Source organism: Rhinolophus sinicus, chromosome 3, assembly GCF_057876585.1.
Source record: "Rhinolophus sinicus isolate RSI-liver-muscle chromosome 3, RSI-T2T, whole genome shotgun sequence".
NCBI classification, from domain to species: domain Eukaryota; kingdom Metazoa; phylum Chordata; class Mammalia; order Chiroptera; family Rhinolophidae; genus Rhinolophus; species Rhinolophus sinicus.
In genome coordinates, this window is record NC_142503.1 from 181,664,450 (window position 1) to 181,689,039 (window position 24,590).

The window sequence follows — 24,590 nt, forward strand, 5'->3', positions numbered from 1 at the left end:
CTCTCTCTCTCTTTTTTGAGACACTGCTGTCTGTGAGAAACAGGTACATTGATACAACATACAGTCTGTCCAGGAAGGGATGTACTTAAATTGTTTGAAGTAAGAGTAGGAATTTATATCATCTTAAAAGTGTTTTAGAGTTTAGCTCAATCTCTCTCATTCAACACACCGTTACCACACACCGCCCATGGGCGCTGGGAACACAAAAGAGTTTTACTCTCAGAATCTGGTGAGATTGAATGATTCTAATAGTTAAATCAGGGCATGCAATGTGGTCAATTAAATTACTGCCCCCCGCCTCCCCCAAAGAAGAAAAGCTTTGTTCTAAATAGAAAATTGTTTCTATGAGACGATATTGGTAGATTCTATGGGTAAATTGTTAGTTAGGAAAACCATTGGCTTTAAGTCATAAAATTATTTCTTTAGTTTTTTGTTCTTTTTTTTAATTCAATAATATTTTCTGAGTGCTTACATTATACCAAATATTTTATCAGAAATTAGAGACATAAAAGTGAGCAAAGCAGACAAGATTCTGCTCTTAAAAGGCTTATATGCCAGGAGGATGAGAGAGACAATAAAGAATGTAACAACTTAGTTACAGGTCTTGGAATTGTAAGTTAAATAAACAGGAAGATGTGATGGAGAGTAGATGAAAGAGCTGGTGGGGACTTTCTTAAATAGGATAGTGTCTTGAAAAAAGCCCATTTTAAGCTGAAACTTAAAGAATAAGAATGAATCAGTCACTTGAAAATCTGCAGGAAAGACATTTTGGGCAGTGGATCCAGTGAGAGAAACCGACCTTGAATGTGAGAGCATAGATTCTGCAATGCAAGCAGATGTCAGACCCACCCCGTGGGCTCATCATGCAGGTTCCTGAGCCCCACTCCCAGTCCGTAGGTCTGCATTTCTTAACAGATTCCGATGCACGTGCTGCTGATTTGGGGTCCACAGGTGAATGCTACTGTTAGAGAGGAATTAAAAGGAGGGAGGGACGGGGCATTGTAAGCTTGGGCGAGTAGAAGGAATGCAGCTGGAGAGGAAGCAGAAGCCACAGGATCTCACCCTGGAAAGGAAGTACAAGTTTATTCTCCATCAATGAGAAGGCATTGTAGGTTCCCCGGCCCTCGCTGAAGCCATTCTTGTTCTTAGATGCTTACAATATAGTCAGTGCTTGGGGATTATCTGATTCTGCATGGTACTCTCCCCTTAACGTATGTGAAACACGTTCCATGGCATTTGGAAATAACGTACAATTCCCAGTACATTTGAGTCCTGACCAGCCTTCAACAAATGGAACGGATTGCTCACTTTGCAGAGCACAGACATCTCCCACACTCAGGTTTTGGAAGTCTGAGACAGGCGAGTCAGGCAGCGGCGATCAGATCAGATCAGCATTTACTGAAACACTTTCTCTGCATCTGGTACTGCATTTAGTGCAGCAAGGACACAACCAAAGCATATTACTCGATTTGTAACAGCGAGCCGCCTTTGATCTTTTGGGGGATAAATAGCAAGAACAAAACAAACGAAAAAACCAAAAACTTGAAACAATTTGAGGATCATATAAGCCAAGAACATCACAATGTGTAATAAAGTGTTAAATCGAATATTATCAGATACAAAAATTAATGATGCCGATAATAAGTGCCGTGGCCACTGAGAAGAGGGAGAATTGTTTGAAGTTATTGGGGAATGCTTTATATGGGCGAGACATTAGAGCTAGTCCTTGGAAAATGTTTAAAATTTGGTTAGAGGAGAGGGAAAAGCCTCTGTCTTCAGATTCAGTCAACATGCAAACAATTACTGTTTCCCCAAAGTTGGTCCTGATGCCTTTCAAGGGGAAGCCTTCCATGTGTTTCTGATTCTGAGAACAATTGAATTACTAGCCCAGTGTCTGGTGAGAGCTGTTTGGTCAGGGAGCCCCAAGGACTTCTCAGAAGCTTTTATCCTTTGAAAGAAGCTGTCCTGATTTCCAGTTGTTAATGCTCAACTGTAGGACCCACTGAGACCTTGACCATGTACCTCCTTTCATCTCCACGTGGGGGAACCACATGGCATAGAGGGGCGACAGAAACCCAGCAGTGCGGCTCCCCCAGTGTTACTGTCTTGAACTTTCTTCTGTCATATCCTAATAGCTTTGTACTAGGAGTGATGGACTGTGCTCATTTCACCCTTCATGAATAAATACAAAATGTCTTGCCACCCAGATGATGAACCCTTTGTAGTCACACATGTGTTTTGAGCATGCATCCTTAGGACCCTCCATACTTGCATTTCAATATCCTGTGCCTGTGTGAGGCTTAGCTTGGCATTTGTGAAATTTACACTTATTGCAATGGACAGATGTTTACTCTGTCAAGTGTTTTTTTTTTTTTTTTAATTGTTTTTTTGTTTTTGCATCAGATACTGATTAATACATTGGATGAGTCAAAGGGCTTATGTCCATTGCTGAGGCTCTCTGGGAAATTCATGGAGTTATCCTGAATATTAAAATATTCCCTGTTAGCACAGACAATTCCAAAGGTGTAGGTTCATCTTTAATCCCCCAGGTAAGGGAGAAGATAGAAGTGAAAAAAAGAGAATGGTTAAAGAGAGGTCCTGGCTGACCTAAAAAGAGATTTTAAGGGCAATCTGTAGGACAGAGATTGCCAAACTTTTTAACTTATTCATATCCACAGAAGATTTTGAGAATGCCCTCCAAATAGGTGTACTTGTTTTGTATATTACATACATGTCCCATTAAAGTTATGTTACCTGCCTATGAAAGACACACAGAAATAGGCAAAACAAAGAATGACATTTTTAAAAAGAATGTAATTTCTGATATTTTCTTTCTATACTTCAAATAATTCTCTGTGGCATCTCCTAGTGCGCGCACACTCTGTTTGGTTCCACCTGTATAAACCTATAACTCAGTGTGATGCACTGCTCTGGTTCTCAAATGTTAGGCTGCATCACCCTTTCCTGGAAGCTTGTGAACACAGATTTCTGTCTCCCTCCCCCTATGTCTCTTATTCGGTAGGTTTGAGGTGGGGCCCAAGAATTTGCATATCTAACGACTTCCCAGGTGATGCTGGTCTGAGAACCACTGATATAGTTGAGAACTTGGGTCTCGGAATTTGTCTACCAAAGTTGGACTTCAGGATTCCTAGTTACCAAATGTGTGACATGGGTAAATTATTTTACCTATCCAAGCTCAGATTTTTAATCTGTGAAATGGCAGTGATAAGTACTAACCTCTTAGAGTGACTGGAGAGCTTAAGACAAAATGCTTAGCACCCAGTGCCTTCCGTGTTTCCCTGAAAATAAGACCTGGCCGGACAATCAGCTCTATTGCGTCTTTTGGAGCAAAAATTAGTATAAGACCTGGTATGGCATATTATATTATATTATATTTAAGTATTATGTCATACCTGGCCTTGCAGTAAAATAAGACCAGGTCTTATATTAATTTTTGCTCCAAAAGATGCATTAGAGCTGATTGTCCGGCTAGGTCTTATTTTCGGGGAAATACCTATTACCTGCAGTCTCCCCTTCCTCCTCCTTATTATCATCAAACATCTCTTTTAAGGTAACAAAGTAGACTTTAGGGACGTTTGTGCCTTAATTCATAAGAGTCATGGGAATGTGTTCTTCTGCTTTGGCATTCTACGTTTAGAAAGGCCGTGCTCCAAATGAGATCTCTTTCTAGTTGAATGGTCGAGATGAGGATCTTTTGCAAAGTCTGCCTAAAAGAGAACAGTGTGTTCAGCCCTCTCCCTTCTGTGTGACTGTTGATAGTTTGTGGCCAAGTGTGTATTTCTGTCGTCTTTTGTATATACTGAATTCTTGTTGCATGATATAGAGTTGACATTTTTGGTGGTTGTGTCTTTGAATGTTTTGGGGCATGAGACTAGTACATTCAAGCGCTTGCTTTGAATCTGATTAATTTTTAACACTTCTCTCTCTACTTTTTCTCTTCTTCCCCTGTCGTTATGCATTGCTAGGACCAAGTACCACCTGCCAGGAAGATTCCTGTGCCAACCAGGGGGTCTGCATGCAGCAGTGGGAAGGCTTCACCTGTGACTGTTCCATGACCTCGTATTCTGGGAACCAGTGCAATGATCGTGAGTACAACCTTTTCATACTTGGAGTTTTTCAGAGTTCACGGGTTTGGGGAAACCTTAAGGGACATTATGAAAAAAGGATGGCTCTTCTGAAAAATTAATAAGCAATTTTCTCCTCCAGAAACTTGGAATGTAAAGCACTAGTGCTCTTATGCGAAGAGCAAAGAGACATTTCTTGCCAAACAATACTAGATGTTTTCCCATTTGCTTATTCCCAATGGTTTTTTGTTGTTGTTGTTGTTGCTGTCTTTTTTTTTTTTTTTTTTTTTTTAATTTCTTGTATGTTAGATTACCTGTGACTGAAAAAACAAAACAAAATAATTCGGGCAATATTTTTGTTCTAAGGAATTCAGTCCTTAATTAATTAAATTATCTGGGTAACAGTTTTGAGACACCTATTTGTATTGCCTAGAGTTTAGAGGATATATAAGGAATGTAGCTATTTTCTCAAAAATTCTGAATTTAGTGATCTTCTTAGACCTTTCAAATGATGGAGATGTTCAGAGCTCATATTTTCCAATCAGAAATCTTTAAAACATTCTCCTGGGTCTTTCAAATGTAAGGCAGAGATTCCCTCTGGCTAAGTTTATATGTATTCTATTTATATATCTGTTTTGTGAGTATGTTTATCTGTATACATCTGTGCATTTGGTTCATATTGGAAGAGAGCCAATTGTTACCTTTGTCTACTGCTGATGCTTAAGGCATATCAGCTGATTTAATTCTAGAAGACTGATTTCATGAAGGTGATTCTAACACTGATGGTTGACATATTTTAATTCTGTGGGAGTCTGTAACCTGTGTCTCCACTTCCTTCTTATGGCATTTTTCTATCATGGCCACTTTTAAAGATGAATAAACACTTGAAATTTCTGAATACTTACAGCAAAGAGATTTGTTTTAAAAAAAGGCTCTGACTTAGTGGGTCCTGCTGACCTTCTGATTTTCTGAATGCAGCCTTTATGGTAGGACTTTGCTTTATAATCTGAACTCAGTCAATTGGACTCTTGGTTTCATGAAAATGATTCATGATGTTATCTGTGCAAACCGTTAAGCCATGCTATGTAGTTTGCCAGTGTGAGACCAGGTTCCAATTACAGTGCCATCTCTATTATGTCTATTTGGTTTTCCTTGATTTCGTATTGCTCACCCTTTTTATTTTATGTGTGTATAGTTGTCTCTTGTTCTGTTTTTCATTTTTTCTTATAGCTTTTTGTCTTCATATTGTCTGTTGCTAAAATACACTAGATACACTAAGGAGAAACAAGTGGAGTATCTGGCCATGTAGAGAGAAAATTCTTTAACAGTCATTGATCTAAGTGTAAGCATATGCTTCTATACTGTAACTCAAAGGACAGACTCGGCAGAAGGTTTTGGCATCACATTGCTCTTTCCAAGTATTTGGTATTGTTGAAATTCCTATTTCATATTTATGATTTGAAAATGCTCTTCCCCTTTGAGACAGGCAGTTATGGACCCATCCAGAGTACCTTGGGAATTGTGCTATATGCTCTTTCTTTTCCCTTTAATTTGTCTGCAGAAAACTCAATAGGAAGGCTTTTTTCCCCCCTAAATGGTAGCATAATGCTTTTCTGTCCTCACAAGTTTATTTCATATCACACACACTTCCGGTAGAAAATGGACTGCACACAGAACACGCAGAAAGGTAAGTTACGCTAACAACGGTGAAAATGCACAGTCGGCAGAAGGTATGTATGTATTTTTCTCTCATTGACAAGTTCCTTTCTGCCACCCAGGCAAGACATTGGTTTTTTGCCAAAAATCAACCAGGATTCTTTCCAGCATTCTATGATTGTTTCTGATTTTGTTAAGAGGAAGTTGTGTCTTAGTCCACAATGAGTACTATCATGTTATCTGACTTGAACAATTGGTCGATATGTAATGAAGTACTAGAATGAGGGTTGGGAAAGGTCAGCTTTCTTTTGTGACAATAGCTTCTCATCCTTCAGAAATGTTTCTAAGATAATCCAGGCATAGGATAACATATTTTGGATTTTATTCTATAAATAATGTAGTTGAATTTTTGATTGTAGAAGACCTCTGAGCCCACGTCTCTAAAAGAATCTGCTTGTTTATTTAGACCTTTTTTGGAGAGTGGACCAGGGCTTCTGTAATTAGATGAGTGTATGGAAATTGGAGCAAGTCCATTTTAATTGCAGAATGTGAGGAATGTATAGAATTCAGATGTACAGGATTATAAGGTGTAACTTTGGATGTAAACTTTTTGCTTACAACAATAAGCATTTACTGCTGCTCATGAGGCTGTGGGTAAACTTACAATGAAACCCAACTGACAATACCAAAATGGTAGGTCCATTTTTACAATGGATGTCACTTTAATAATTGACACTTAAAGTATGTAGGGGAATTTCTCCTGTGGAGCTACCATCAGAGTCAGTTTTTTCCACCTAGAAACTCAGCCCTACGACTTTACGTCATAGATCATTATGTTCTGTATCAACTTTGACCCTTAGAGTTGTAATTTGCTGCTTCAAACATCTTCAAAATGAAGTGACCTATCTGATATTCCATGTTATCTGATATTCTATGGCTCTCTATGTTAGCAAGTTCTTGGTAGCTTAGCTTGCGTCAGGACTTAAGCCTTAGCCCTCAGTGTCAGCAGCAGAGTTAAACAAGGCTCATGATTATCGTTGGCAAAAGCAGTGGGGAAAAATTCAGAAAAGGAAAAATGATAAAATGGGAGAAGGAGAAGGATGAGGAATTGAGAGAAAAGCAGAGTTTAAGTCTCCTCTGAAAACACAGAGGCCATTAGTAATTGCTTAGGTATAACATTCATGCCACAGGTGGCATGGCTTTGACCTAGATAACGAAAATTGGGCATAACATTATAAGTGGAATGCCGTGAAGGAAATCTGGCCTTTACCCAATTCTTGGGAATAAGATATTCTGTGGAATGTTGTATATCTAAAATAATTTGTGTCTTGAAATGCTGTCATAAAACCATATGAATTGATTAGAGAGTCAATCTAATAGCAAAAGGCATTCTTATTTATTTTGGGGGGAGGGTAGGTTTGGATCTCTCATTTTCTATGAGGTCTTTCTCAGGACAGCAAATTGATCCTCAATTATTAGAAATGAAAACATCTCAATTTATTATTGTATACCCAAGAATAGAAAATCGTTCAATAGGGAAATAGCTAGGCTATGATATTTTCCAAAATAAAGTGCTCAGTTCATCATGTGTGAGAAAGTTAATTATATCTGGGAATGACTTGCAAGTTTCTAAGGAAATGTTAACATTTTAGAATTTTTCCCTCCTTCTAGCATTGGTTCTGTCACTTAGGTCCTTTGTTTCTTCTCCCAAATTTGGCATTTGCTTGACAAATTTGAATTACTGTCACATAGATGTGGTCTCCAGAGTAGAGTTTACATTTAAGATCTGTATCTCTCTTAGTATGAGTAAACCAAACCTGGATGGTTTTAATGACATTTTACATTCTCTGTGAAAGCCTGGTGGGTTGGTGGAGGCCATGGGGCAAGTTCCAGGTTCATTCTTAAAAAGATAGCTGCAAAGCTTATATAGGGGTTGTGAGGGTTTAACATGTAGTCTCGTTGGTTGATTATCTTGTATAAATGTGATTCCCTTGTATTGGATAGAAACAAAAATCTTCTGATTGGAGACTAAAGTATAATTGATTTATTAATTGTCTTATATAGTTTGATGACATGCTTTCCACCATTTCATATTATGGTAAAATCATAGGGAATTTCCTTTAGGTGACTTTTAGGGCCATTTGCAATGGACAAAGTCATTCCAGAAGCAATCTTGAGTTTATGTAGGATCTAATAAGATCTATGGAAGGACACACAAATAATATTCTCCAAAGAAAATCTTTGTTTCTTCTGAAAAATTCAAAATGGGGCTGACTTCTGAGAGGGTGCATCGTATTGGAACACCAACTTAATGTCAGGGATGCATGTTAAAACAACAAAAGAATGGAACCTTACAAGGTTTCTTATAGGAATGTTCTTTTTGGATAATGGGTTCTTATTAGTATTTTAAACCAGGTCTGAGATCTGGGCAGTTTCAATACGTTGTAGCCATAATATCATCAAGCGAATTCAGAATCTCTTTCCCCGAATGCCACCCGCATTGGCAGACTATTGTTGAGTTCCTCTCTCCTTTACAACACAGCAAGATGTTACCCAAAATCCAACTCACGCATGCATACCCATACACATGCAAAAAAGTTGTCATTTGTGGGGACTTACTGAAAACAGCAGTTTGAAACACCTCACATCTGTCTTCACCATGGTTCCCTTTGAGCATATTCGTGACTACTCTTTGAAGTTGAGTATAATTTTCGGATCTTGTTATTGCTTCGGTGCCCTGGAGAAGCAACCATGGAACAGTCTGTGTGTGGCCCATAAGAACACACATCACATTTCTGGATTTAGAAATTGGGTGTTTATAATGGTTTTGTGGAGTGAAGAGAAGGGAATAGATGTGGGTCCTCGGCCCACCCTCAGCAGTCAGCTACCTGTGCTACATTGCTAGTCATATATCGTGGGCTACTTGTTAAAGAAATTGCTAGGTTCACACTGGCATGTAATAATAGATGTTCTTTGCTTGCAACAAATCAATGGCAAGCAGCTGTGGATCGTGCAGACAGTGGAGTGTGAAGCGCCTTTTCAGACAGTTTTCTGCGGGAGTGGCTGTTAAGCGGCACTGTTGGCTATTGATTGGCCTTTTGCTTTTTATTTATTGTGTGGGTTTCTTTATTTTTTTTAATGTAGGTTGCTGTATTGATTAAACCTGTTAAAAACACATTTCCCATTCAGGCTTCAGCAAAGATAAGCAATGCATGCATTACTTAGTGTACAAACAAGGGGACAGACGTGCATGTTCATTCTGTCTCTTGGGTTCGGATAGCTACACCGGCATTATGTCATGAGGCTATGTTGTTACTTGTATAGCAATCATCTCCAAGGATATCAGACTGTAATATGTCTATGTTTTTGATGATGTGGTTATTTCCTACTTCTGTTTTCAGGCTCTGTCTATCCCACAAATAAGCCATTTTTGAGAAGTTCATTATTCAGATAGTAGTTTGCTACTTAGAACACACTTTGTCATTCCTTCCGTCATTCATTCACTCCCCAGACATTTTGTATTTTCAGATAGGATGATGAATAGGATACAGTTCTGTTCTTGAAGATATTACAACCTAATGAGGGAAGACACATATGAAAGTACTTCAATAGAATTATTAACAGTGTGGAGTAAGGAGTCATAGAGTGGAATGACGTCAACTGTCTCTGGGGTTGAGACTCATCAAGAAGGGCTTCTGCTATTAGGAAAGTTTTCGTTGACAAATGAGTCTTGAAAATATGTGCTTCCTAAGCAAATATAGTACCAAAGAGGGTTGGCAAGGAAAGATAGCATTCCAGTGAGTGGAGAAAAATAACTAAAGCCATTGTTAATGGTCTGGCTGTTTCCTTCCAGTGTTTAAACGTTTGTATGTGTAAGGTCACACTCTGTTTAAAGTTTGTGCTCTGCTTTATTTTGTTTAATATTGTGTGATGTGCATTTTTCAAAGGAAGAAAAATACATCAGATTTCCTAATCTCCTTCAGTAGAATCTATGTTTTCTACTAAAGAATCCCCCACATTGAATCTATTGCTGGGTCCTGAATGTGGACCTAATGGGGCTCAAATCTTGATTTATTTCATTGAGACACTGGTGGGCATTTATCTTGGAAACTTATTTATAATGATCCAAATTTTTAAAAAGTTGATTTGTAATGCGTATGGTATTAAATTATAAAAGCTATCATAGCATAGGCATTAATTGGCTTTAGAATCAAACTGCTTTCCATGCCAATCCTAACTCTAACACTGTGAAACTGAATTAGCCATGTAGCCTTTTGAAGCTTTGGTGTGGCATGACGACTGTCATAGGTACTTTATAAAAAGGAATAGTGATAGTTTGTATTATAACTAATAATATTTGACACTTGTCAAGTCCTTATTATGTTGCTGACACTCCACTAGGACCTTTATAAAAGACGTCCTCCCTTTAATCTTCCTAAAGTCTCTAAGAAATGCTATACTACTGATGTCCTAATTTTAACAACGGGAAGACTAACGTCACACAGTTAGAACAAAGCTGGGTAAGGACTTGAACCCAGGTCTGTCTGATAGGGAAGTTCACATTCTTATTAGATTAGCTACTAACACTATTAGAAATAATAACAGTTCAAAATTTGCATTAAATACTAAGCTAGAGTGCTTAAAATTCCAAGTAGACAAGTCTTCTCAGACAACCAAATTATTTAAGTTGGTAAAGGGAAGCTCAGTGTTCTTGGTTATTAATTTTATCATATTCTGGCATTCTGAACACATGTTTTTGTCTTAATATTCTGATGAGGTCATTTAGCTTGAATATATTTAAATATTCTAGAATGAGAAAAAGAGTATCCCCTCCCATATCCTCAAATATTCCAAATATTTATATTTTCATCCTCTATTGGCCCAAATCTTCTGGCTTCCATTTTTAACTTTATTGCAATTCCAATATACATCATAAACATACTGGATGAAACCATTGACGTGGAGTGGATGGCTTGTGTTGAAATCTTGACTCTGTTAATAGCTGTGTTACCTTGGATAAATTAATCCATTCCTCTGTGTCTCTAAAATGTGGATATTTATAGGTTCTGTCTCATAAGAATGTTATAAATTAAGTTCATAATTGTGAAGATGGCACATAATAGCTCCTACAGAACTATTGGCTACTCTTTGGTACAATTTTCAAAAAATTAAAAACATGATTCATACAAATATAATTTTCATAAAGTCAAAAACATAACTCTCATATAAATATAGAATGTATGTGTGCTAAATTTGTTTAACTCCTTAACAAGGGAAACAGCAAGATGCTGAAAGTGTAAGCAGATATTTATAGGCATTTAAAAGAATGTTAAAATACAAATTTAGATTAAATAGAACACTGGTGAATATCTCACAGAGCAAAAGGCTCTTAGTGTTTCCTGTTACCGTTAGCAGTGAATGTTCCATCTTTATGGAACAAAAATCTTCAGGTTAATGAGTCATTTCACAATCTGAGCTTCAATTAATAGTAAATATCAATGTCAAACACAGGTATATGTCCCATAGGATTAAATATTTCTTAGGTACACATGTTAAGATGAGTCCTTGTATGACATTGAAAGGACACATGGCTCTCTCCTAGCCTTTTTTCTAAGATTTGGATACTTTTTATTAACAATATTATAACCTATTCAACTTCAAATCCGTTTTTACCTCTACTACGTCTCTGATACGCAATTACCTTTTATTTTTTTTAACCACTTAACTGTTTCCCAATCACTGTCATGAATCATTATGCCATTATGTCATTTAAGAAGCCCTAGAAAGTAGATACTATTATGAATCCCAGTTTCACAGATGAGGAACTGAGACATGGTGACATCAAGTGATTTGCTCAAGATCATAAAACTACGTATTAGGTTGGTGGACAGAGACTCACAGTTACATTTGTCTGACCAAAAAGTCTAGGCTCTTGACTGGCAGTGTCTTCTGAATGAAAACTCATCTGAACACTTAGGGATTTCAATTCCCATTAGCCACAGAGCTTTACTACTTTTATTGTATTAATTATACTGTAATTCTAGTGTCTACAGTATTATTGGGGAAGACATATTTTTCACTTTATTTTAAATAAGGGCATCATTAGGACTGACCTGCTCAGGGAACAAGATCAGGAGTTCCAATCAAATAAGAGTCATTTTGCAAGTTTGTTGGGTCAGAGAAACGGGCCCAGGGGAGTCAGTGAAGCTGGGAGGAACAGCCAGGTACCACAGTGGGAAGGATCCAGAGGATAAGACAGATACAAAAGGAGCGTTCAGTAGCAGACAGTACCAGAGGTAATGGCTGAAGTTATTTCAGTGCGTCTGTGGTTTTTTTTTTGTTTGTTTTGTTTGTTTGTTTTTAATTTCTGGGCCCACAGATATTGAATGTAGCTGAAAGGAGGTCAGAGGATAGCAATTAAACCCAGAGTCTTCTCAGAAAGGATGAAGGTGCTGGTACTCTTGAGAGCAGATTCATAGATGTGTTGTAGCTTGTTGCTCATGGGGGTAGCTCTTGCTTATATATGCCCCTGCTAGCAAGAAGGTCGATTTTGTACCCCAAAACTGTTGTTCTATCATATTAACACCTGAATACGTTAATATATGCACCATCAAACAGTTTCAGCAAGAGCCTGGACTGCTTGCTACTTTGGTTTTGCACAGCCCTCCATGAAAATGAACCAGGATTCGCAGGTAAACATTAGTTTTTGCAGTTCCCAGACCCATGATTCAAGGAGAAATAGTCTCCACAAGTCAGGGTCCTGCAGCTTGTCAGGAATGATTATGAGTTGTTGGAATCTGTGACCTCACTAATTTCATTTCAGCCACCTTCAGGATGCTATATTTGTAGACCATTTTTATTGCTTATGTTTAATTATAGCCCATGTATTTCTGGTGTGCTTGGCTAGTTACATATTGATGGTGATGGCAGTAATCCACAGAGAGCCTATTGGTTCACAGAAGATAATTTTATATTACCTGGTTAGTCACATACAGGTATGATTTTAATTATTTTTCAATATAGACTCATGATTTCCTACATTTATTTTCTTCTACATTTATTTGCACTTACATGCAAAGGCACAAAAGATATAAATGACTTCATCTTCTCTTGTAAAATAAGGCTAATAAATATAATTTGGTTTCCTTTGCTTGTTTTCCCCCCCGTGAATGTTTCTAGGGGATAGGCATTAACACTCTAGTTAAGATAAAGGACAGTTCCATCTTCCCAGAGAGTTCCCTTCTGCCCCTTCTAATCAGCCCTTCTCTGTTGATTAGAGGTCACTACTGTTCAAATTTGTATCAGCGTACATGAGTTTTGTCTGTTCTTGGATATATATAAATAGAATCATACAGTATGCGATCTTTTGTTTCTGTTTCCTCTAGCTCCCTGGAATGCTTCTGACATTCATCCATGACACTGTGCATTCTAGCTGCCTTGCTCTCCTAACTCTCATCTCCATCTCCTCATCTGCGGGAGTGTGCCTGGCCTCTCCCTCCCCACTCCGCGGGGCAGAAATGTCTCTCCTGGGAGTACACTGGGGTGATGTTAGGATTTACCTGTTTGTCTCCTCCCTCTAGCAATCACTGTCCTTCTTTGCCTGATGTCCAGTGTCTTGCAAGCTGTTTTTTCATACTTGTTGTCCTTTTCTTGTTTCAGGTCAATTGTAAATGCAATCTGTTACTCTGTCTAGGTTGGAAGTGGATGTCAGCCCATTTCTTTTTATCTGTCTTTACCTTTAGCCTTTGAGATTGGGGCAGGGGCTGGGAGGGATGACAGCGTAACACGTAATACGCTGTGCTTTAAGCCACCTCCTAGGGATGGTCTGAAGCTTTGCAACAATCCCAGAATAACCTTGGCAGTGTAGAATATTCTGGGGAAAAGATGGTGGGGGAAGATTCTGCAATTCCAGTTATAGGCCTTACACAGTCAAAGAGCCTTCTACAGCCAAAGAAGCTGCACACAGGTAGTTAAATACGTGTGAATGTGTCTCCAAGTGTTTCTTCATCTGAGTTTCTTTTATGAAGTACCCGTTGCTTTTTCCTTCTGGTCCCTCTGGTAACAATTGATTAAGCTCAGTGGGTGCGGGTTAGATTTGGCTCCTGCAGCTAGGTGTTCTTATTTTCTTTACCTAGAATTATGATTTGTTTTCTCACGTACCTTTAACCTGTGGGTCTTTGCCACCTTATTCAGTTCTCTTTTCCAAATGAAATTAAGAAGTGTTTTCAAACAAAAATTTGGAGACTTCAGGAAAGTGAAGGTTTCTATGCCAAGGAGTGTTTTGCTCCTTGACTGCCCTTATTTTGATCTTTAGACTCGGGTGTGCCCTTATATTGAGACACACACACACACACACACACACACACACACATATAAAAAGGCGGGAACTTGCATTGTTGTAACTGACATTTTTTATTATATAACCTCACTGTTGAAAATCTGGCAAATGCCTAAAAGGACAAAGCAGTGGAGAAAACATGCATAATTTTACCAATTATTCATATGACCTTATTTCAGAACATGTATGGTGCCAAGCATATAATAGATGTTCAAAATATATTTGGATGAATGACTGAGCCTTGCATAATTTCGAAGTCTGACTTGTGCAAAGGTCCTAGTGTTCTTCTCATGAAATAAACAGCATTTCTACCAGGATTGGGTGTTTTCTTGCTAGAAAGGATGCTTTCAGGCATGAGGGAATTATCATGAGCATCCCAATACGCGATTTTCTTCTTCAGATGAAAATGGAAATGTCAAGATGTTTTTTGTTTCTTTTCTCTCTTGCCTTCATCCCATCTCACAGAAAGCTTTGCAGTTTCTGAGCAGTTATACATAGATGCGTCTACATACAAGTGAAATGGTTTTGTGGCTAGAGGGAAAAGACCCTTATAAGGTATATGGGAAAGGGGCCTCTTGGGTTCCAGTTATTTTCTGTCACATCCACTTCCAAAGAGACGTTGTGGTTTATTTCGCACGACGAGATTTCTTTTAATGCTCTTGTACTCTAGAGATCTAATGAGACAGTAGGACTCTTCTACATCATTTGTCAATGTCCTCTGCATTTTATGTTGACCAAAACTGGTACTGTAGAATTGAAGAACTTAGATGCACTGAATACTGACAAATGTAAAACACAAAGGTTTCTTAATTTTTATGCCCCCGGGGTTGTAAAAGCTTTATGTCTCTGCAGGAGAATTCCGCCAAACTGGTAAACTCTTTACAACTAACTCTCAATAGCTCTGATAGGAAATAATAGCATCTGACTCTTGGCATTATTTCCTAGTTATTCACAGATGTTTTTTGTAATCAACCCTCAACTAAATCTAAAGTTGTAATTTTACCCAGCTATCTTGACATGAGTAAAACCAAATAAATGTTTATATAAAGAAAAATAAGCATATGGGCATATATACATACTATAAATAAATACAAATTTCCTTTAGGATGTTTTCCAGTTGTTCTGAAATAATTTTTCTACCCAAATACCTTTGTTTCTATGTCTTAGAATGTCATGTGTGAACTTTTGGTTGAATCTGTCCACTGGCAAGTTGTGTATTTCTGTCATTGTAAAGGTGCTATGTTGGCTGGGGTCACAGATCAGGTATCTGTTTGCCTTTGAGTATGTTTGGCAGGAAGCCCTTTTGTCCCATCAGAATATTCATTACTAGGGGTATAATTTTATCTCTGAGAAAGGATTTAGGCAGGGGGACATCCTCTGGGATTTATTTATCTCCTCTCCCTACCCAGCACTCCCATGTGGCTCCCTCATGCTGGCACTCTGGTGTGTCATCCATTTAAAGCTCACATCAGTGCCCTGGCAGCCAGGGCCCTTTGGACAAGGGCCTGCAGTTCAAACACATATCATCACACGTGTCTGTTGTTCCTGACTCATAAAAAATTCTGAGAACAGAGCAAATGGAAAAGAATGTATTAAATCAAGTGAGTTTAGCCAAACACACTCTCACTGTTGGTAGAGGCTTTATTCCAATCCCCACAACACACCACATGCATTTCCAACATCCAACTTATTTAATTTGCATTTGGATTAATTTAGCATATTTTCCCATTATATAAAGTTTAATGAACAATAAACACAGCTATAACCAAATCTCACAGCTATTTCCCAGTGTGGGGTAACATTTTGCATTTCGTTATATTTGGTTTCCTAGGTAATGTTTGATTGTGGCTGTATTTCCTAAAGCTACCTCTCTTGTCACAAGGAATGTTTTGGTGGCAGATTCTTCAGACACAGAGCAAGGCAACAAAGAGTGTTACGCTGAAACTCGATTAAAGCCTTGGTAGTGAAAATCAACTGGGCAACACAGGGGATGTTAAAAACAATTCTCCCTGCTGCTTCCCTTGGCAGGTTTGAGCTCCCCATTGTTGGCCTCCCAGCTTTTATTTCGGAAGTCTGTCCTGTTTACTCGTTCCAGATTCATCTTCCTGGGGCACCTTTTTTTGTCTTATGACGCCCTGCTCACGAACCTTCGGTGGCCCCTCTTGTTGTAGTCCAAATCCTACTCTTGGTTTTCAAGGTGTTCCACAATCTGCTTTTTAAAATCTGTCTCACGGACCCCATTTATTTCATATTGATAGATTACTGTGTCCTCTAATAGGCTAGTGTTCTTACTGTCACTACGATATTCTATCTCATTATGCCCCTGTGCCATTGCTGCTCTAGCTTCTGCCCCCTGAATGGCATCCCTTTTCTTGACCTGGCTCTTCAAATCCTGTTCAGTCTTTAATGTCCCAGCCCAAGCCTCACCTAGTCCGTCGAGTTTTCTCTGCCCACTTGAGTCCATATTGATCTCTTTCCAAAATCCCACTGCATTTCTATTCAGAACTTACAGAAAGCATGGCTCAGCATCTAAAGGTGGTTTTTATGGACTTGAGAGTAAAAGGTGAGTTCAAATCCTGGCTCCTTTCCTGACTGACTACGTGGCTTTTGACAAGTAGTGCAACAAAATCTCACAGTGTGTACCTTGCAAAAGTCCCAGTTTTGTTAACAGGGTTAGAAATAATAGATATAGAGTGTTGGACTTAGGAAAGAGCTTTTTAAGGTTCCAGGTAGCAGCTGAAGTTAAAAATGTAAACCATCTGTTAAAGAAAAATGTCACTAATAAATAGAACACATAGAATTTTGAATACATTAATTACCACTTTTGGTGTATAATTTACCCTGTTTCCTAGAGAACCAATTGGCCTGTGTTGTGGTGACCGTAGGTTCCTCTAGCGTAGACGTGAACTGTGTGCTGGGTGGATGTGGGTGGTAGGGGTACTGGGATTAGATTATTCAAATAGCACTGATGTTCTGCATATTCTAATTTTAAATGTAAACATACTCCTGATTGTGGGTCTGTATAATTGAACCGGAAGCCTAACTAGGTTTCAGAGGACCTACTGTCTTTCCTGTGAATATCCTACGTTTTACAGGCAGTGCTTACACAGGCTCCCAAGGGCACACCAAGGCATCCTGGTACCTTCATGTCTCATGACCTATTGGCTTCTTTCCTAGAATAAAGAAGAATCGCTGGCCAGTGAATCTGTGGTTCTTGTCACTTATAAGATGGGGGGAACAAAACTACAATCTTTGCAGCCTCTGTTATTACCAGAAATCTCAATATCTAATCTTAATTTTGTAAATAGTCACTCTTATTTAAATTATTAATTTACAGTAGTCAAATATAACCCAATTTCACTTGCACAACACACTCTTTACAATAGTTTTTTTGGGTTTTTTGTTTGTTGTTTCATTTTTGCACCTCTCCTCAGTAAACACTTCAAAACTCTTTAAACCTGAGTCTCCAAAGCCAGGTCAGGCCAAGTTTGATACAAAGATTATATATATATCCTGCTCTAGTTATCTATCTATCTATACATACATACATACATACATACATACATACATACATATATATATATATATATATATATACACTTTATACTTTAACTTGGACCATGAGGCCAAGTAGTGAAGGCCCATGGCCAAGCTCTTGTTTCCTATTCGCTCTTGACAGAAAAAAGCAGAGAACTGTGGAGTTGCTGGTTTACTGAGCAGCCTAATGTGCTAATTATTGCCTGCTACGGGAAAATGGCTGCATATTGATCTCCAGTGGAGTTTAACTGAACAAGAAGCTTTGTCTCGGTAACAGTATTACATACCCATTACCAGGAGTTCTCCATACTGGGCCCAGCTGCCGAGCACTAGGGAATCATACCAAAATCTTAATCATGGTGATTTTGATAATCAGTTCCAACGCGCAGAATGCTGTTAGCTCTTTGGAACCTATGATGCTGACAGTATTTGAGGAAAGGAAATATGATGAATGTGACTGTTAAAGTGTGGGAGGAGGATTGGTAGAGAGGGAATCCAAAAGAGAAATTTCAGCCATTTTAAGAACTCATGCTTCTAAGAATAATTATGCAGAAAGTTTGTACTTCTAGACTCTATTTGTTCCTGACAGCAAGGGTTTTATGAATTTGGATAGAATATTTAAATGATGGAAATTTAAATTCATTTTAAAATGTACTCACATAGGAATGATTTTTCTCTTTATATGAAGTTTATTAGAGGGAAGTGTGATTTATTTACTTCTGAGTCTTTGTGTAGTAGAAATGTGTTTATATAAATAGTGTTTATTTCTGATGACAAATATTTGATGCCAAGTAAGCAGTGGACCACAAGTGATTCAGTAATTGCCATCACATGGGCATATCGTTGTTTCATATGTATTTTCCTAATGTGAACAAATTCCTTTATAGCTTAAACATCTGTGCCTTACCTAAAATCTGGGTATACTACATTGATGGAACATCCCTTGAAGTCTCCTTCAGTGAAGAATAATTTTGTCCTAATCTTTTTATTCCTGGCATCAGAGCACAGCTCCCAATCATTGTTCCATGATATCTCTTCTTTTAAGGTCCACATGTCTTTTATGCTATTTTCTCCATTCTCATCATCAGATCTACTGACCTATGGGATGTGAAGAACATTCTAAACTGAGTTCCTTGCTCATAGCCTCTGTCTCACTCCATCCTTTGCATTATCCTTGGTGGCTTCAATTTTCATGTTATGCTTTTTCAAAAGCTTGGCCGTCTAGCAAAGGGAATTTCCTTTGCTGTTAACTGCTTCCTAAGTTTTCGCCTTTCTCCTACCTTATACCTCCTGACTCTACTTTCTACTCTCCATGTCTCAAAGGTTTCACTTCCCGCCATACGTTGTCTGGAGTTCCTAGTCAGCAACATGAATGACATTCCCACCAAGACTCTGTAGCCCTTGCCTCTTGACCTGGCCACCCACTACCCGAATTCTGACCACATTCCTCTCTGCCTGGCTCTCCGCTGCTGCTTTATGGCTAGAGAAAGTCAGGCACTCAACAGTTGGTTCCACTACACATCCATATCTTCTTACCTTTGCAATGCCCTCAACACATTCTGTTTTGTGTCCATCCAGGCTTTGGCCCTAAATTCTTTTTCTGTTTAAAGGAGGGTGCAGCTCACACTGGCCCATGCGGGGATCGAACCGGCAACCTTGGTGTTATTGGCACCACGCTCTAACCAACTGAGCTAACCGGCCGCCCCCCGGCCCTAAATTCTGACCATTCCCTTTTCTAGTCAATGATGCTCTGTTCTCCACTGTGCTAGTTAACCTTCTCCCAGTAGGAGCTAGCTAATGTAAGCCTTTCTTCATAAATTTTGTGTTTCTGTTCAAACACTCCAAATCCCTATAGCATGGCAATTAAGACTTTCCAGGAATTTTCTCCAAACATAATTTTCTATTTCAAATCTTCTAGGACTCACTTTATAAACCTAAGCACTGGTGGGAAGATTCTCTTCCTCAGATGTGCCCTAAACTTGCCGCTTTTTTGGCCTGTCCTCCTCAGCTTGTTCATCTCTATATGGGGCGCCTTGTACTAAGTGAATGTGTGTGGAGAATTTACATGTTTACACAACATACTTATCTATGTATGACTTTTTAAACATTTAAATCAGAACTATGATTATTATTTCCTTGCACATTGCATATCGCAGTGTCAATCATTGAAAACAAATGGGGAGACTACTCTTTTTCCTTTTGGTAAATAGTTCTCCATTGTAGTGCCTATCTCACAAGTATTGGTTCATTATTTTCACTCACTATTCACTGTGAATTCTGTGCAGTGGGTACAATGCCTTATTTATCTTTCCAGCATTTTATGTAGAACCTGACATTATAGATGTTCAATAAACTTTCGATGAACACACAAAACGTGAGGTACCTGTTAAGGGTAATGATAACTAAAAGCTTACTTTGGAAGTGTTTAGTGTAGATTAACCTATTATAATGGGCCATGCAAGGCACAAAACGATTACTTTTTGAAATAAATTCATTATCATTTGGTAATAAATAACTTTATTTTTTTATTTATGAACAGATACTCTAGACAGCTCTCATTTTACATATATATGTATATATGTGTGTGTGTGTGTGTGTGTGTGTGTGTATATATATATATATATATATATATATATATATATATATATATGTATGTATATGGCTCAAAAGGAAGTATTGACTTTCCCAAGATCACACAGCTAGTGAGTATAATAGTGTAAGAATTAGGAGTCCTGACTATTGATTCACTAGCCAGTGATCCTAAGTCAATATTTTCTTAACAGTGTTGTGTGGTATGACATGCACTAGTTCTCATTCTCTTTTACACATATTAACTGGGACTGAAGTAAAGGGCCAGGGAACAGAGGGTAGAGGTAATAGGTTTCTGATGGTGTGAAGAAAGGGCATGTTAGAAGGAAGTCTGTGTGTACTTGGAAATGCAGATACATCGCCCTACTGTAAAACAACATGTGCTGTATCCCAAAGAGTGAAAACAACTTAATGTGTGCTAAGTTACTCCCTCCCTTGCAAGGGAATAATTGTGTTCTTGTGGGTGACTTCATATTTAATCACGAAGTCTATCCTTTTTTTTTTTTTGAACTTTACTAGAGTCAAACACATTTCAAGGTCATCTACATAACCAGAGTATCTACGTTTACCTTTTTCACAGGGTTCAGTGTATTCATTTCTCTTTCATTAGAATCTAGGCCCAGTTCTGCTCAGGTACCATGTCATGTAGAAAGAACAAGGTAAGCAAGGGCAGGGTGTTGGAAAAGTCAGGGATCTTTTGGGGAATAAAATGTTTATTTGGAGGTGGGGGTTGACGTGTGGTTTGAGGTGACCTTGGTGAGGTCCTAGTCATGGGGATCTGGATGCAGGAGAATTTGGAGGAAAAGGACCAATTGAAGTTTTTGAGCAAGTGTGTGATCGGGCAAAGCTAAATCTTTGAAGAACCCCCTGGCAGGGTGTGAGAGGTGAGTTGAAAGAAGATAGTTAGCCTGGTGAAAGCAGGCACCACATCCATTTTTTTTTTTTTTTTTTTTTTTTTGCCACTAAATAACTGGACCCTTGTGCAGTGTCTGCTACACAGTGGGGATTTGATGAATATTTCTTATAAGAATGAATCAAGTAAGAAAGCTATTAGGGGGCTCTTGTAATAGCCAGGGTAAATGGCAATATATATACACACATACATATATATCTATGTTTTTATATATACATATATATGTATACATACATATATATGTATATATGTTGTAAGTGAGAATACTAGGGTTAGCCTTAACTTGATTATAAACTACACAGAGGCAGGCAAAAGCAATTATGATATTCAAAGAACTGGCAAACACTTAAGAAATCTCCATTTGTAATCTTGTAAGCTTTGATTATTATTCCTTTTAGCCTTACCCTTGTTTTTGGTTTTAACAATGGTAGGTTTTTTTAAAGTTAAAGAAAATCCACTTCTCATATTAAAACCTCTTTCTCTATTACTCAAACAATACATCGTATTTCAGACATACAATAGTTCAAACATGTTTATTGTATGATTTCCAATGGAATGAACTGTTAGTGGCTGCTCATTAAATTATAATTTCAGTATCTTGTGTATGGCTAGGAACAAGTTCATTCCAAGTTCATCGTTTTCCCTCATGCCTGCGAAATTGCCGTCAGCTATGTTCTGCAGCTGTCCCCAGGCTTTGAGCTGATAAAACCACCTGAGTAGTAGTCAGAGCAGCTCTCTGACTCTTCCTCTTGCAGAATCCTTCTCGAGCTCCCCACTGCTAAGCTGAAATGCTTGAAGCATTCCAAACTGTTATTTCCTGCCTCAGTTTGAAATGTGTGCGATTTTTCTTTTTTAAAAATTAGGACACATTCTGAGCATTTACAGTGTGTAGATAACCTCCTCTACAACAGAAGCATCTTTGGATATAGTTTTGTTTTTTGTTTTTTGTTTTTTTGAATCTTTATAGAATTCTGGTCAAAAAAGTTCATGTAGCAAAGACATGAAGTGTAATCAAATATCTAGGTTTTAAATGTTTTTGCACAATTTGGTGTGAGAAGTATCAAGGCCTCTGTAATGCGGACAGATGTACTGTGTTCTAACAGTTTTGTTCAGGCCGTGCACATGGAAACATGGAGCTTCATTTCTTCTCTATGTAGTTGCTTCACTTATTGCTTCCACCTGAGTGTCTTTTCTGTCGCCTGTTAGCATTGAAGAGAATCTTCAAAGTGTGATGTTGGGTAAAATGCAGCCATGTTAGTTACATACCTAGGATTATCTCTCAAAAAGAAGCTTTGGAATTGTTTTAAAGGACAAGAAAAAAACAAAACAAATGTGTTGATCATAGGATTAAGTGGGAGAAACTGAAAAATTGTGGGCATCTACCACCCCCGGGAAGTTGGGGGCAAGGTCGGCTACTATTGGCCTCTGATTTAATCCTATGATTTTCTGGTTCCTTGGCTCTGTCAGGTAGCTAAAGCAGGACAACCCAAGGTTACTCAGATTCTGTCTGATTTTATTTTACCATTTGGGAAATAAACCCTACCAATTCTGTAAATTGATTAGATATCCACAGAAGAAATGATTATTCAATATTTGGGACACTGAAGATAGAAACTATCTCCCTTTATGAAATTAGAAAATTATTCCTAAGAATCAACACTGTTAAACCTTGTCACCTAAAAGCAAGTTGGAATGAAAGGAAACAGCAGAGACTATTTTAAAAATCCCAATTTAATTTTAAAATTATGAAAAATTTTAAGCATACAGAAAATACAGGAAATGTTCAACACCCTGTACCCACCATCCTTATTAATGAGTGTTAGCTTTTTGCCACAATTGCTGAAGACTGTAATTTACTTCTTCGTTTTTTAAAGACTTTTCACGTTTTTATTAATGATTGAAAACATGCAAATAATATTCATATGTCAATGTGTGTAAAGTATAAAAATAACAACAAATACTAATGTGCCTACCACCCAACTTAAGAACTTATAGGTTCCTTTTCTTAAGAAATACTTTTTAATTACTGTGAGCTTATCAGTTCAAGCCTCCCTGCTGCCCCCCAAATGATGTAGGAAAGGAAACGCCTGGGGTTTACATTTTGGTGACTGTATTGAATGTGAAATTCTTCCTATTGCCTTTCGAATGAGGTGGTATGAGTAATGATTGCTGGAAAGAGATTTGAGGACCTAACCATTGCTGTCCCATCCTGTTCAGGTCTTCCGTGTTCTCTCCTCTGTTCTTCCAGTGCATGTTTTTAAATACGTATTAAGCAGGAATGATTTGAGTGCTTGTGAAGTTTAGTTTATACTCTTCATGAGACCCAGGGAAAAGTCCTCAGTATCTGAAAGGCACTTGTCTTAGTGATACTGGTTTTGAGAGCACATGGACAGCGAAATCGTTTCCAGAAAAGAGACACGGTAATCTCATATGTCGATCTGGATTGAAAATACAGTCAAAGGAATATTCAAAAGCAGGAGATTCTCTTTCTGCGTTGTCTTTACTGAAAGTCTAGTGACCAAGCTAAATCATTTACCGCTGGTGCTGATGGTTCAGAACTAACATGATGCTAAGCCCTAGGGACTCCTTACTCCATGCACGATTAAATCCAGTTGTCAGACTTGGACCAGAGAGAGCCCTCTTTTTCTTCAAGAAGCCTACAGGGAGGTGCTTTGTGGGGGACGTTACTTATTTTCCAGAGCACAGAGCAAGGATCATCCATCATGATCAAATGGGAGTATTTCATATCATCCATCTCCACTTAGGATAGTAGTAAAAAAAAATTTTTTAACTGCTATGATTGAGATTCATCTTATAAACAGAAAAAGAGTAGTTTGAAGTTATTAGAAAACACACACACACACACACACACACACACACACACGCCCGCGTGCGCGCGCGTATGCCCTCACACATACACACGCAGACGCAGATACAGACGGATTTTTCTGTCTCTGTTTTTCTTTTTCACTTCCATGAATAATTTCTGCAGACAGGTGACCAGTTCAACCATCTGTCTCTTTGTTATAAATGCCTAGGGTGAGTCCACTCCCTTCTGCCTTGTAGTTAAAGGAAGGCTTCTTTTGCAAGAGAATGATGTAAGCCAGCAAATGAGATGAGACTAAGATACTCCCATGCTGTCACCTTTTCTTTTTTGGATAAGGGAGAATGACTCTCATCCTCCAACTCAGATATACAGATTCCTTAAGGTCACTGAAGTATACGTACTATTGGAAAATAATAAAACTATTCTCAGTATTGGACAATTTGGAAAATAAAATGTAGGCTTTCAGAATTTATATCAGCTCCTTCTGTACTTCATTTAGCTAGACCCATTTAAATGTTTCATTTTTATCCTGTGTTGTAGTACATTTCTTGATTGGTTCCAGGTACTCTCTAAATCCAATGAGGGAAAATGAAATTTGGGAAGCACATTGAATGTGAATTTGAGCATGGTGACTTGGGAATACTA

The 24,590-nt window shown here is 38.2% G+C and overlaps 1 protein-coding gene across 37 annotated transcripts in view; it reads left to right on the top strand.

Annotated features, from left to right (window-relative positions):
• The window catches only part of NRXN3 (neurexin 3), a 1,515,532-nt gene that overhangs the window by 740,065 nt on the left and 750,877 nt on the right, over positions 1–24,590 (top strand). For all 37 annotated transcript variants that reach the window (XR_012494578.2, XR_012494579.2, XM_074327130.2 and 34 more), the window contains one exon: positions 3,987–4,106. Coding sequence is in view for 35 of the 37 variants with exons in the window: in XM_074327130.2 (XP_074183231.2) it covers positions 3,987–4,106 (120 nt within the window). In the remaining 2 variants the exon portion in view is untranslated. The remainder of the gene's footprint in view (positions 1–3,986; positions 4,107–24,590) is intronic.